The 14528-nt window shown below is 44.9% G+C and overlaps 1 protein-coding gene across 1 annotated transcript in view; it reads right to left on the reverse strand.

The window, feature by feature from the left end:
- Positions 1–414: 414 nt before the first annotated feature.
- Positions 415–14528, reverse strand: part of LOC130115662 (mitochondrial intermediate peptidase-like) — a 56478-nt gene continuing 42364 nt past the window's right edge. Inside the window, exons 18-19 of the mRNA XM_056283428.1 lie at positions 12891–12964; positions 415–1244 (exon numbers count right to left, since the gene is read on the reverse strand). Of these exons, the coding sequence (XP_056139403.1) occupies positions 1144–1244; positions 12891–12964 (175 nt within the window). The 3' untranslated portion in view covers positions 415–1143. The remainder of the gene's footprint in view (positions 1245–12890; positions 12965–14528) is intronic.

A 14528-nucleotide genomic window follows, 5' to 3' on the forward strand; every position in this document is an offset into this window, starting at 1 on the left:
ACCCCGACAAATAAACAAACAAATATTCAGAAAGGTTTATGGTGTGGCGCATACTGTGAGATAAAATTAATGTTATCAAACTTTAAAAAAGAAGTGAGGAGAACCAACGGTCCCAGACAGGCTGGATACCACTTTACCTTCACTCCTCCGTGTTCCCAATGAAAAACATAAGAAGCGGTATTGGTTTTAAAGTCAAAACACTGTGCCAATGACAGGAAGAGCAGATTTCTCCTCAGCCTGATTAAATCAGGAAATAATGTGCAGCTTGTGCAGGAGCTGAAAGTAACATTTACAGCTTGGGTTGTTTAGCAGCAGCCCGAGAACATCAGAGTTTTGTGTATTCAAATGACAGTCGTTTGAATAAAGGCCACAGCTCCATATCTCAAAAATGACAAAATGATGAGGTAATTCACAAAATAAGAATTTTATCTGTCAGTGAAGTGTACAGTGACATTTTGCTTTACACAAAAATTACAGTTTTCCATCAGCTCAAAAATGAGATTTACACAGTGAATAGAAATGTACAAACATCTGTCAGTTAAATATGCCACAAGCCACAAAGGTTTCATATTAAAGTATATCTTTTAGACACTATATTCATTTGTAATAAACTATTATTGATTCTTTTTGAAATCATAAATGTGTGTTTTAATCTCAAAGGATTGCAGAACACTAAAAGCTATGGAACAGGGCTATGGAACATTGTTTTAAAAACATCTGTACAGATACTCATCAACAGATCCATGCAGACGCTTGCAGGACATAGGTAACCCACTGACAATGTCGCCTATTCTGTTCTGATGTCTGTTAGGATGCAGTCATTACATCTTGCTATTTATTTTGCAGTAGTCAGTTGACAGTGGAGACAAAACAAAAAGGAAAAAAAACAAAAAACAAAGCTCAACCTTACTGATATCAGGGACACGATTCACACTCTTACAATACACAGCGCCGACCTAACAAGACACACTGGTATCTGTAGTGTCTGTGTGTGTGTGTGTGTGTGTGTGTGTGTGTGTGTGTGTGTGTGTGTGTGTGTGTTTCCTGCTGGCATGGTGTTGTTCTTGCCTGGCCCTGCTTCTCTGGCTACTTTCATCCTTTTCTTGTGGACGCAGGAGTCTGTTCCCATGCTGAGCGAAGGTCTCAGCCTTCAGAGTCCATGAGGAAGGTCTCAAAGTTCGGGTTGAGCTCTGACACCAGCGCGTCCACAAAATCTTCAATGGTGGGCCGTCTCTGCAGCATCCCTGTCCCATAAATAAAAAGAAAACACTGAGCCACCGTCTTAGTGGAATGTGTCCTTCAGGCAGAAACAGAAAGTGCTGTGGTAAGGACACAGCCAGCGTGGTATTTGTCTCAACAGCAACATCTCGCATCACACATCTACTGGGGAAAGGAGGCACTTTACTGAGATGCTGAAATATTTTCACCTTGGTGAGCTTTACGTAGCCACACAAAACAGGCTGAGCACAGTGAGGGATAGGGAAAAAAAAAGATCCACCTTTATCCCCCCCACCCCACCCCCGAGTTGCCCCCTGTTGAAAACAACTAAGGAAAAGAAAAGGCAGTGAGGCTCAGCAGAAAGATGCCCAGACAACAGACACCCTTACAAAGTCTGGTGAAGTTATCTGACATACAACTTGTGATAATACTGAGTACTGCACTTCAATCAAACAATACACACACACACACACACACACACACACACACAAAGTATGACTATTGCTGTAGATGTAATATATGAGTGCACCGCCATCAAGCTGCTCTGTGAAGCCCTGGGAATATCTGTCTATGTTTGGAGAGCCTGTCTGCTAGCTCATGCGTGGAGGGCTCCCTTGCTCGCTTTACAATTCCACTGAACTCCGGCTTTGAAGTCAGTTCATTTCCCCTTGTCTAGCAGCCAATGTAAATAGGCGCTCTCTCCCTCCCCCTCTTTCCTGCATGGGTCACCTCCAACACACACACACACACACACACACACACACACACACACACACACACGTAAACACAAAAGCATGTCTGCACAAGCAAGCATGGATGGAAACACAGAGTTTAACAAAGCAGCCTAGAACATACACACACATGTGCATGCACACACGCATGCACGCACAAACACACACACACACACACACACACACACACACACACACACACACACACACACACACACACACACACACACACACACACACACACACACAAAATGCAGCCATGTCATAAACGCTGCTGTCCTGGAAGTGGCTCAGCACATAAAAGGTGAGCCCTGGTGTGGACTGGCCTGCGGTGAGGTGTCTCATATTGGACCTGCAGTGAGGTGTGTCATGTTGGACCTGCAGTGAGGCGTGTCATGTCTCAATGTTGGACCTGCAGGGAGGTGTCTCATGTTGGACCTGCAGTGAGGTGTCATGTTGGACCTGCAGTGAGGTGTCTCATGTTGGACCTGCAGGGAGGTGTCTCATGTTGGACCTGCAGTGAGGTGTGTCATGTTGGACCTGCAGTGAGGTGTCTCATGTTGGACCTGCAGGGAGGTGTCTCATGTTGGACCTGCAGTGAGGTGTCATGTTGGACCTGCAGTGAGGTGTCTCATGTTAGACCTGCAGTGAGGTGTCTCATGTTAGACCTGCAGTGAGGTGTCTCATGTTGTAAGACAGAGCCAGAGTGGGAATCATCATCTCCTCTTACCCACTAGTTGCACCCTGCCCCTTGGCTACAAATGATCCCTGCATGCAGGAGTCCCATACACACAGCAACCACTCAGCCAACTGATCCGAGTACACACACCAGCCACATGAAAGTGGGGAGTTCCAGGCACAGATGACAGACATCATTAGAAAGCTGCTTGATAGGTTTGTTGTGACCACTGTTGATGTGGATGGCGTTTGATGACCTTTTTAAAGTAGAGTAGAAAACCCACTGACTTTTTCCATACCGAGGATATCCGGGGCACTGTGTTCTTCTGCACTTCAGCAATACCCTCACAGAAAGCTGACATTATAAGGTGATAGGATTTCCTGGGATTTTTGGTGTAGCTAAAACAGAATTTTTAATCCTCTTTGATGTCACAGCAAAGTGGCATGTCGCAGTGCAGCAGCCCATCGATCCCGCTTGGCCTCCGAAACCTCAGTCTGTCTATTACACACATGTACTGGACCAGAGGAAACTTTAGTGGGGCAAAGAATAAGCGTGTTATCTCTTAACATACTGTCATCACACGGTTTTATAATTTTTTGTGTTGTTGTCTTCTGTGTGGATATAAGAAGCAAGAGCAAGTCTTGAGCATGCTGCCTCTGCGAGAGACAAAACATGGTGACACGTTACTGAATCCCAGTGGAAAACTGGAAAAAGGAAAGTTTTAAGGTGTCCTGCTACAGTTAGGATAGAGCATAGGATTGACTACACAACAGCAATAATACCAAAGTATTAATTGTCTTCCCCAAAAAAAAGCCTCTGCAAGACAGTATCGCAGATCACCACACCATCCTGTTGCACTAAATGAAGACAACATGGTGCAGCACACACTCAGCGATGCTACTTGTCTGGCTGCTTATTTCTTTTGATTCTCAGTCGTGATACAAGCTCATAGAAGTCTAGGCTTGGCTACTGGTTTGGTTATTATTGCACAAGCTGTCAGCAGCATCACAAGCACTTTCTCTAATAGCTGCAATTTCCTGGCCACCTATCCACAAGAGGATTTGATGCCTGGAACATTAGCTGCCCCGGGTTTGTGCGTTAAGACGTACAAGACTACCATGAGTACAGCGCTGATAGAGAAGAGGGAGGAACAGGGGTGTGCTCTGATCATGGGAGAGGAGGGTCTGGTGAAGCACAGGGGTCTGTCTAGTCAGCTCCTCATGGCCAACAGCTCAGTGTGATCTCACATGACCACTGAGGGCAGATGAGGAGAAGTTCAACAGCAGCAGAACAGCAAACGGTGGCTGTTCTCAGGCCAATTCTCTTGGAGTGTTGCAGAGGAATGTACAGATAACCTGAAAGCCATAACAAGTCTGTGGAGGAGTATCTGATCTTAGAGGCTGCTGGGGGGGGGTAACAGAGTACAACCCCAGCTACCACCACCTAAACACACACACACACACACACACACACACACACACACACACACACACACACACACACACACTAAAACCCCTTTCACACTGGCCAAAAAAACACGCTAACATCCGCCTTTGGTGGTGAATGTTACATTGACCAAAGGCGGATGTTAGCCGGTTTTTTGGCCAGTGTGAAAACGCCATAACAGGTTAGAAACACTCCTTCCTTGCTCACAGATATTGAGCCAAACATGTTTTTTAGGTTGTTATTACACCAAATTTTAGTGTTTGCATTGCATTTTATATTTTTGGCAGTGATTCATGTGGTAATATTCATCCGTCTTCACTGTCAACAGATTGTAAATTGGTGAGCTGTAAAAACTTTGTAATGATGACAGGCCTAGAGAGAAAATGGCGAGTTAGCTGCACCATGTAAGTAAACAGATGGCCCATGTGTTCAGCATCGAGAGACAGGCAGTTTTAAACTCTGCAGCAAGCGAGACGGTGAATCATTAAAACAAGTGCGGAAATCCAATCATAACCTGCTTGGGCCATAAAAATGTCAACACTGGATTGTTTGTGCTGTATCAACGGTGTTTTCATACTTTACAGTGTATTGAATGAAGGGTTTTGGATTTAAAAGGATTAGACTTGACAGGACTGTTGCACAGGTAACAGGAACAAGTGAGCTCTGCTTTTAAGATAAACATTGATCATCTTGCGACTTGCGATGCACATATAATAAGAACAATCATAATAATGAATTTTATTTATAACACAAACTTTACAAAACAACAACAATTGTTATAGTGCTAAAGCACAGCTAATGCCGTAGCAATGCTACTAGTCAGCCCTAATGACTGCTAACTTACACACTTACACACGGCGCTTGTGGCAAGGTTTTCAACCAATAACTGACTACAACCCCCCACCCCCGCAGGCATGCCATAAAGATGCCTCCCTACCAGACAAACTAAATGACTTTTTTGCACGTTTTGAGGTAACGAACAACAGGTGGGCACAGAAACTTCCACCATCACCACGTGACCAGGTACTCTAGCTATCTACAGCTGGGGTAAAGAAGGCCTTTGCCAGCATCGACCCACACAAAGCTGCGGAGCTGGACAACATACCTGGGCGTGTTATTAAGGATTGCGCAGAACAGCTGAAAGATGTTTTTGCAGACATCTTCAACACCTCGCTCAATCAAGCAGTAGTGCCCAACTGCCTCAAAAGTGCCACCATCATTCTCCTGCCCAAAAAGTCAAATCCAGCCAGTATGAGTGACTTCCGCCCTGTGGCCCTCACTCCCATAGTTATGAAGTGCTTTGAGTGGCTTGTCATCCAGCACATCAAGGCCTGCCTCACTGCAAACCTGGATCCCCTACAGTTTGCATATAGAGCCAACCAATCCACAGAAGACCCAATATCTACCACACTCCACCTCACTTTGTCACATCTGGAAGGGAAGAACACCTACGCAAGGATCCTCTTCATCGATTTCAGCTTGGCATTTAACACCATCATACCACATCAACTGGTGGAGAAGCTGAGGTTGCTGGACATGGACACTGGTACCTACAACTGGGTCCTGGACTTCCTGACGTGGAGGCAGCAGACAGTCAGGGTGGGCAGCCACACATCAAATTCCATCTTAGTGAGCACAGGTTCACCCCAGGGCTGCGTTCTGAGCTCCCTCTTGTTGACCCTGCTAACCCATGACTGTATTGCCAAATTTGACACCAACAACATCATCAAGTTTGCAGATGATACAATAGCAGTGGGTCTCGTCAGCAATAATGATGAATCTGTATACAGGATGGAGGTGCAGCAGCTATTGGCGTGGTGCAAATCCCACAACCTCTCCCTGAATATAAGCAAAACAAAAGGCATAATGATTGACTTCAGGAGGGCCGGCAGGCACCATCATACGCCGCTGACTATCGATGGCACCACTGTGGAGAGGGTCAGTAACATCAAGTTCCTGGGAGTGCACCTGGCGGACGACCTGACTTCATCCATTAACACCTTGGCCATCATTACAAAGGCCCAATAGTGGGCTCCATACCCTCCGGAGACTTAAAAGAGCAAGCCTCCCCATTCCAGCCCTCACCACCTTCTACAGGGGCACCATTGAAAGTATTCTAACCTACGGTCTCACTTCCTGGTTCGGTAACTGCAAAGTGATCGAACAACACCAGCTGAACAGGATAGTGAAGACAGGTAGCAAGACCATTTGTGCCCCTCTCCCTTTCCTGTTGGAGATTTATTGTCAATGCTGTGTTCACAGAGCCTCCAGCATCATTAAGGATCCCCATCATCCTTCTCACAACCTGTTTTCCCTCCTGCCGTCGGGGAAGAGGTACAGGAGCATCTGTGCTAAATCCAGCAGAATGCTAAATAGCTTCTACCCACAAGCAGTCAGGATCATTAGCAAACTGTGTCTCCCCCACGGTCATGCCCATCCACCTACCCTCTAACCCCGCCCCCCCATCAGTGCTGGTCACTCGTTGACCGGCTGTCAACATTTAACTGAATGGCACTTTAATGGACTGTGCTGCACTTGAATGGACTTTGTTGTTAATTGTTTGTGCTATTTTTGTTGTGTTCTCTCTTTCTTTTTTTAATGTTTTTAGTGGTATCATTTTCAGGGAATTTTTGGATGTGTATTTTTGTGTATGGCTGTGTATGTGTATTTTTATTTTTTTCTGTTGCACTGCTATGGGCTGGGAGAAACGGCATTTTCCTTTTATCTATGTGCACAAGTACATAATGAAATGACAATAAACTAAATCTTCAATCTTGAATAACAGTAAAACTGTCTGTCCATTGTGGCTATACACAAAGGAAAACCCTGAGCCAAACTAAGGATTGCCTCTACTTTGTGTGTATTGTGGCAAGAGCCCTAGGACTGAGGATTTGCCATGTGAGTCATCTAGACTGTAGAATTTCCATTTCCATTCACAATGACACTGGCACGGTCAATTAAAGACAAGACTTGCCCCCATTATATGTCATCATCCATGCCAGCAGTACACAGTTAGCTAGCAAACAATTTTGGGTAAAAGGTTAAAAGATATGACCATCTCTTCAAAATAAAACTGCAACTACGGTAAGCTGATCATGAATGCTCTTTTTCAGCAACAGCTCGCTTCACATTAAAATAGCCACTAAACAGGTACATTGGCACATTCCCTGCTCCAGTTGTCCATGCTGATGTGGAACCCTCTGGTCACAAGCGAGTTTTGCTGACCTGACCACTGCCACCCACCTTAAGAGAGCAGAGCAGGTAAAGACATGGCACAAGCTCCAAAAGTGTAACTATGTTTTTAAAAGTGCTATATAAATAAAATGTTGCTTGCTTGCACACAGAAACAATAGTATTGACTCCAGAATAGATTGGGATGGTGAGGATCAACGTTCTGATTCTGAGAGGCTTCAGCAATAGGTACCTTTAGCCCTCCTACAATGGCTATTGTGTGTGGGCACATGGCACACGGTCCTGTGCAGGTACACCCCAGCATGCCTCGGCCAAATAATCTCACGTCAAATCCATTTTGTGTGAGAAAATAAAAAGGAACAATACTGTATGCTGGGAAAGTGGAGGTATATAACTTACAAAAGCCTTGATCTATTAAATGTTAATAAATCAATGAAAATGAAAAGCCTAAAAAGATGGTGAGTAATAATAGGTTAATACACAGGACACAACTGGCTCATCGGTTTCTGAACAGACAGCAGAGAGGGGCTTGCTTAGGGCATTGACCACACTATAAATTGTCACCAAAGATGAAACAGTATCCGAGGATAATGGTTGCCTTTTGTACTGTGTGTACTATACAAAGTACCACCCACTGCACCTGCCATGAAAACGTCTGAGACCAGGTACAAACAGGCTAAAGCTATGAAGCTATGGCCTTTTGACTGACAATCTCTATTGATTTAACCTATTAGATCCATTGCACTCATGAAGGGGGGATCTACATTCAAAATGAAAACCAGCAGCTTCCAAGTATTCAGGGCGATGCCTCCTATACCAGGGTAGCATGAGCAGCGGGACTCGTCTACGAGATTGCTTGTTTATTTACCCAAGGAGGGTGGTGGGAGATTGGTATCAGGTAAATGAAGGCCTGTGTGGTGGGCTAACAGCTCTCAGCCCTGATGATAGAAAGTCCAGCGGGGACCGGCAGCCTGACTGCCGAGTTGAAGTCGCAGTTTTGAAATCAGTTTGTCTCTCCAGACATTGCAGAAAGACAGCATACCATGGCAGTAACACCTGAGAAGGATGTTCCTCGCTGTGAAGGAGCACAGCTGTGCAGCAGGGATGATGTCAGTGAAATAGCTTTGATAGCCATTTCACTAAAAAGAAAATACCCATAAAAGAATTGAGCCCCCCCCCAACATTTGCCAAACTGCACATATAATGTTTGAACAGTTTGCTTCAGATTGCACATACTCACAAGAACAAGAAATGCAAAATAGCTGAAAGCAAAGCAGATCAATAAATGCCTAGTTGAAATACATACTGTAACAAGCTGCCACTACAATCGGCTGGTTTGCTTGCCCAAACTTAGCAGGAACCAAAAGGAAGTAAGCTTTGCTTATATGGGGTGAAACTGGCATGTTTGAATTAATCTTTGAACAGTCAGACTGCTTTGCAACAGTCACGGCTGTACAACAGCAGTTGATGCTGGTCCCGTGGTGCCGTGGTGTGCTGTGTGCTCGGGGCAGCCACACCTAGTGGTTTCCTTCACTGTGGGAGCTGCAGAATGTGGGGCAAACACAGGCATGGTCTGACTGGTTGACTTGACAGACTTACTGCACGCTCCCACAACTGTGAACGAGCGCCGCTATGTCAGACTTTATATCTAAACTAAAAACAAACAAACAGACCAAAACATAACAACAGCAGCTTGAGCTGTGGTGTAAATGTCTCCGGAGAGCATTAGTTATTTTTTTCCAACAGTAACTTAAGGAAGAATCTTATCCTAATCATATTTCATCATAACCAGCATCATAACCACTTAAGATCTAGGTAAGACTATTCAGACTTTCTTCAAACCATAAACAGCTCGGGTCATTATGAGCTTAACTAATATTCCTATAATCATACACTTCAAAACACATTGCTGGTCGCTCCGGCAGCACTTTAGCTTCAGCTCCTAACCATCTGAAACATGTCAGTGTGTGGAAAGTAATTACCTCTGCCAGACCTTGAGGCAAACCATCCCCTCGCTGCCTCTATAATTACCCCTCTGAAGCCGAGGAAGCTGCTTTCTCTACACACCGTGTTGTAGAGCGGCTAAAGAAGCCCAACAACCGACACACATTCCACCAGGCAGCTCTGCTAGTCAGACGGTTAGTGGCCTTCTGACATACAACTGCCTCACATTTCAACCTGACATTAATAGTTACAGTACATATATACAAAGTACTAGTATTAGATATGACTTGAAATGTTTGGCTGAAATAACTTGCCTGAACGTAAATCCATTCTGAGACGCTTTATGATTGTGTGCCTAGGATCACATATTTATAGGAATGTGCAAAGAAAGTACATGCATCTCCTCTGCAGTGTAAAAAAACAACAACTGAAGACTGTCAGTACAGCTGAAGACATGCTCAACACACATGGGTAACCCTCCACACGCCGTCAGAACAAAATAAACGATGCCTTCCTTGTTATCACTATGTCTCACAAACAAATTATAGATTTTCCTCTGGGGGGGGGGGGTCATCAGCTTCTATGTAGAGTTGCTAGAAATGTCTACTTGTAAGAGCCAGTGGGGCCAAACCGCTTTATACCACAGGTCCTGGGACCCGGCTCCTTAGCCCAAGTAGATCCATTATCCCCGGTGTGATTCCTGGTCTATGCGAGGTGGTGGGGGTATGGGAATGGGTCGGCCGATGAAAGCCGTCTCTGTAGCGGTGCCTTGGGCAGTCTGGGCTCCTGAACAGAGAGGCCCCATCACTCGATCACCTTTCATTCCCTTCTTCTCCTTCTCAGCTTTTTTCACTCTCTCACTTTCTCCCTGACTGCCTCGCTTTCTCTCTCTGTGCTGCTGTTCTTATTTCATACTGGGTTACCTTTCAGTACCACCTTTCCTGGGAAATATCCAGAAGTGGGCATGGGGCCATACAGATGAATGGCTGACCTCTGGTTAGTGTCTCCTGGCCTGCTACGATCCCCCGTGTGCCCTCCTGCCCTCGAAACAACCTGCCCTCTAAACCTCCTGCTCTCTAAACCACTTTGTCAGAAGGAACTGTAACACACTCTCATCCACACAGGTCTTTGTTAAGAAAGGGTCTACTGTGATGGGCTGAATCTGGATACTCTGAGCTTCATGTAATAGTTTGGCTCCAATACAGCTAAGGACATAAAAACTCATGGTTGATTTGCTCCATATTCTTTCTTTCCATCTCCCAATAGGCATTCAAGATGGATGCGGTGAACTCGACAACCCCATAGAAAACAATAGTGAAAAGCTAAACGTTTCAGCACATGCTCTTATTCAGTAGTTTGAATTCATGATGATCTTCTAAATCATGAGGACAGATGTAGCCATCAAAACACTGAGGGGGCCAGATGACACCCTGATCCCATCAGGTCCCCAGGTTAAGCATTTCTCCATCCAGAGAGATGATACTGTGATCTGAAAGAGAGGAGCATATGCAGGTGCCCAGGGTAAAACCAGATACAGCAACTGAAGACCTAACTCATGGAACTGTCTGCATTATGTAAAAAAAACACACCTGATCTCATGTCTTGCCAACAAATTCAAGATTAGGTGCTTTTGATTTCAGAGTTTTGTTTTGTTTTTTGGCAATAAACTGAATTTTTTTCAGCTAGACATTATTCTCTATGTATTTCCGATGATGTGAGGACAGTGCCTTGTCCACATTTTTTGAGGGTATTGTAATAGTCATGAGACTTGTATTTATGACTAAGAAAAGCAGACGGATGGGAGTGACCTTGATCGCTGTTCTGCATGTAAGGCCTTGGCCTATACTCAGGGCAGCATCCACTTCAAAGTGAACTGTGAAAGTAAATAGTGTCGGTTTAACGACAGTTAATTGCAGAGTGGATCTAATGACAGGGAGTGGGGATCCTAGCGGGTGTAATCTCAGAGGCTGGGCCTGGCCCTGGATGGAACTGTCAGGAGGGGCAATCCAATGGTAGGAGGCAGTATCCCTGAGGGAGAGATTTACAGCACACTAGTTGTCACCTAATTCTCGGTCTCTTTCTCTTCTCCTATCCCCTCCCTCCCTCCTGGTGTTGTGTCCTAGCATGTCATAGTTAAAAAGCCTGCCGCAGCACCCCTTCCTCCATTGCTCAAGGTGAGCGGTGGGGGGGGGGGGCAGAAGGGTGGGGGAGAGAAAGAGTTTGGGTGAAGAGCAGGAAGCGATGGGAGGATGAAGGGATGAGAAGAAGCAGATGCTTACGGCAGCTTTTGATTTGTCAGGCATCCATCAGCAACCACAGCTGCTACAGAAATTACATCACCTGACACCGAAGTTCAAGGGTCAAACAACAAGGGGTGATCTCAGGTGCCCTCCAGTGCCCAGGAAATGTGGGATGGGGAATGGTACAGTATATGTTTGGGGTTCTTCATCATTCCCTCCTGGTATTTCCACCCTGCAATGTAAGCCACTATGAGCTATTTCTTTCTTTGTCTCCTTCTTAAATGACTCCCTGTCTCTGAAAAAAAAAATATTGGAATGCAAAACACATTTTTACCTTCATAGTTCAGGTTTTACAAGAGGTCAGACATGTGACCTCAGCTGAGCCCCCGACCAGCATCGATCTGAGTGTGCAGTTGCTGCAGAGGTAGTCATACAATTGTTAGCCATCTACATTACGCTGGGTTTTGGTTATCAGGGATCAAACCCCTGTACAGGTCTGTGAGACATGCTGAAATGGTGAACACGGTGTATTGTAGGGTCTGCAGCAGCCAGCGGGCCAAACCACAACAGCAGCAGCTGTGAATTCCTGAGAGAATTACAACCTGACTAATAGACTTACTGCCTCTTCTGTCATTCATGACACACCAAGCAACACACACTTAAAATCTCAGGTGCTGTTCAATACAGCTTTTAGGTACAATAGATTTCTGTGTTAAGGACTGTCTTCCAACTGACAGTGTAACTCTCATATTAGGGACAAGACCAAGCACTTCCAATAAAAAGAGACCTGCCAAAGAAGAAAAAAAAAACCAAACATTTTGATCTTGTGGGCTGTCCAGTATGCCAAAAAAATTTAAGAAAGATTGCATAATTGCAATTATATATGACCTACTTACTGGTGTTACAAGCTGGAAAATGATTGATACCTGACTTCCTAAATTGCTGGCAACTAATGATGAACTATGAGCAATTACAGAACTTGTTCAGTATAGATGAACAAAGCCCTGGAGGTCTGTGGGAACCCGGGGTCTGGTGGGTGCTCAGTGAATTCATTAATCTTTTTTATGACATTATTTTTTTATCCAGAGAATGTCAGCTGAGTGCCCTAACCATGTCCTATTTCATATTCAACACAGTTACAGATATTGACTCCTGAGAGCTGATCAATACAAGCGTAGCCTACTGCTGGCCACTGAGAAGCTCCACATCAGCTGGCTGGGGTTAAGTCCCTTGCTTGTTTTAATCTAATCATTTTAGAATTTTCTACCTAATACAAAAAACTGATCATGCCATTTAAACCATGAATTCACTGACTTTTTAAGCGTTCTAAAATACAAAATGGTTGCAAAGAACATGATCCTGCCCACATTTGGCGTAGAGGAGTAAAGTTTTAAATGGGTGCATGCTGAGATGTATTATTTCTGACATGTGGTCTATTACCTTCCACCATCAGCATGGGTTCCTTTGCTCCTCCATGGGCCAGCATCTCCCGGCGGTAGCGCTCGCCCATGTCCCTTAGTGAAAGACAGAAGAAAGAGATGAGATTACATCCACTAGTATTCATGCTTGCTTCCTCCCACCACCTGCTCTTCTGAGCCCAGGGGCCAAGTCCCCAGTCTGCAAAACCATCACTCTTCACCACACAGGTGACAGGAGATGGAGATCTGACAACTGCAGGTGGAACGAAAACAATATTGGTGGGAAAGGGAAGACATGTGGCTAGGGACAGAAAACCCAAAATTGTGAGGGAAGGATATAAAAAGCTTCAGCGCTGCACAGACTTAAGATGTGGTAGGAGCTTCTTTTTTTTCTAACAAAGGTTTTTGTGCAGTCAAAGGTTGAGCACTTGCTCAACCTTTGACTGCACAAGTTGGGCTCTGGTGATGTGGATGATGGTGTCTGGCTGCAGATTAAAGCAGACACCTGCCAACGTCGGTGTAGGTTTCATATTAATGTCATGTTCAATGTCAGGCAGTCGAGACTTAGACAGTCTCTAGGAGAGAGCTGCCTGTCAAGAGGCGTTCATCTCAGCCCTCCCTATCAATGTACTTGTCCTATCATGAACCTTTCACTAGCATTCACCATGGTCTTTAAACACATGGAGACAGTCCATTCAAGGTAGTGTCACACTACAAACATATTCAAACATCAGATTACAGCACAAGAAGTTCTGAGTTAGTGACAAATACATATCCACTGTTCCATAAGCCTCAAGTACGAATAAAACCACTGTCCTATGAAAGCAGGCGACTGAATTTGGGGAAATTTTTGTTGTTGTTGTATTATTTCCCCCTTTTCTCCCAATTGTATCCGACCAATCACCCCACTCTTCTGAGCTGTCCCAGTCGCTGCTCCATCCCCCCCTGCTGATCCGGGGAGGGCTGCAGACTACCACATGCCTCCTCCAATACATGTGGAGTCACCAGCCGTTTCTCTTCTCACGCTATTTCCCCCAGCCCCCCGAACAGACGCCCTGACTGACCAGAGGAGGTGCTAGTGCAGTGACCAGGACACATACCCACATCCAGCTTCCCACCCGCAGACACGGCCAATTGTGTCTGTAGGGACGCCCAACTAAGCCGGAGGTAACACGGGGATTCGAACCGACGATCACCGTGTTGGTAGGGCAATGGAATAGACTGCTACGCTACCGGGACGTCCCCGAGAATTTTTTATTACTTAAGCGGACTGTTCTTACATCCAACAGCTGCCACATAGGTATAAGCATATCAAAGCAATTATTGAAAATAAGTAATTAATTAAAAGGAACTAAGTGTATTTCTTCCTGAAATGAACAGGACGGACTGGGAATCATTCAACAGAAAACTTGCTTCCACACTCTCTGAAATAATGAAATAATGCCGCCTCAGCAACGTGAGTTGTTCTTTGGCCCAGTTCAAAATGCTTTCATAGATGGAAAGTGTGAAATTTAGTCACTTAAGAAAACGCATCTGATGAAGACTGTTTTTGATGTGAAAAAGTAAAAAGTAACTAATAAAAGTTAACTAATAAAATAAACAAGTTGCATCCTACATCACAAAGCTCAGATACTCTTCACAAAACAGACTAATGATTAGC

This window comes from Lampris incognitus, chromosome 7 (genome assembly GCF_029633865.1).
Source record: "Lampris incognitus isolate fLamInc1 chromosome 7, fLamInc1.hap2, whole genome shotgun sequence".
Classification (NCBI taxonomy): Eukaryota; Metazoa; Chordata; class Actinopteri; order Lampriformes; family Lampridae; genus Lampris; species Lampris incognitus.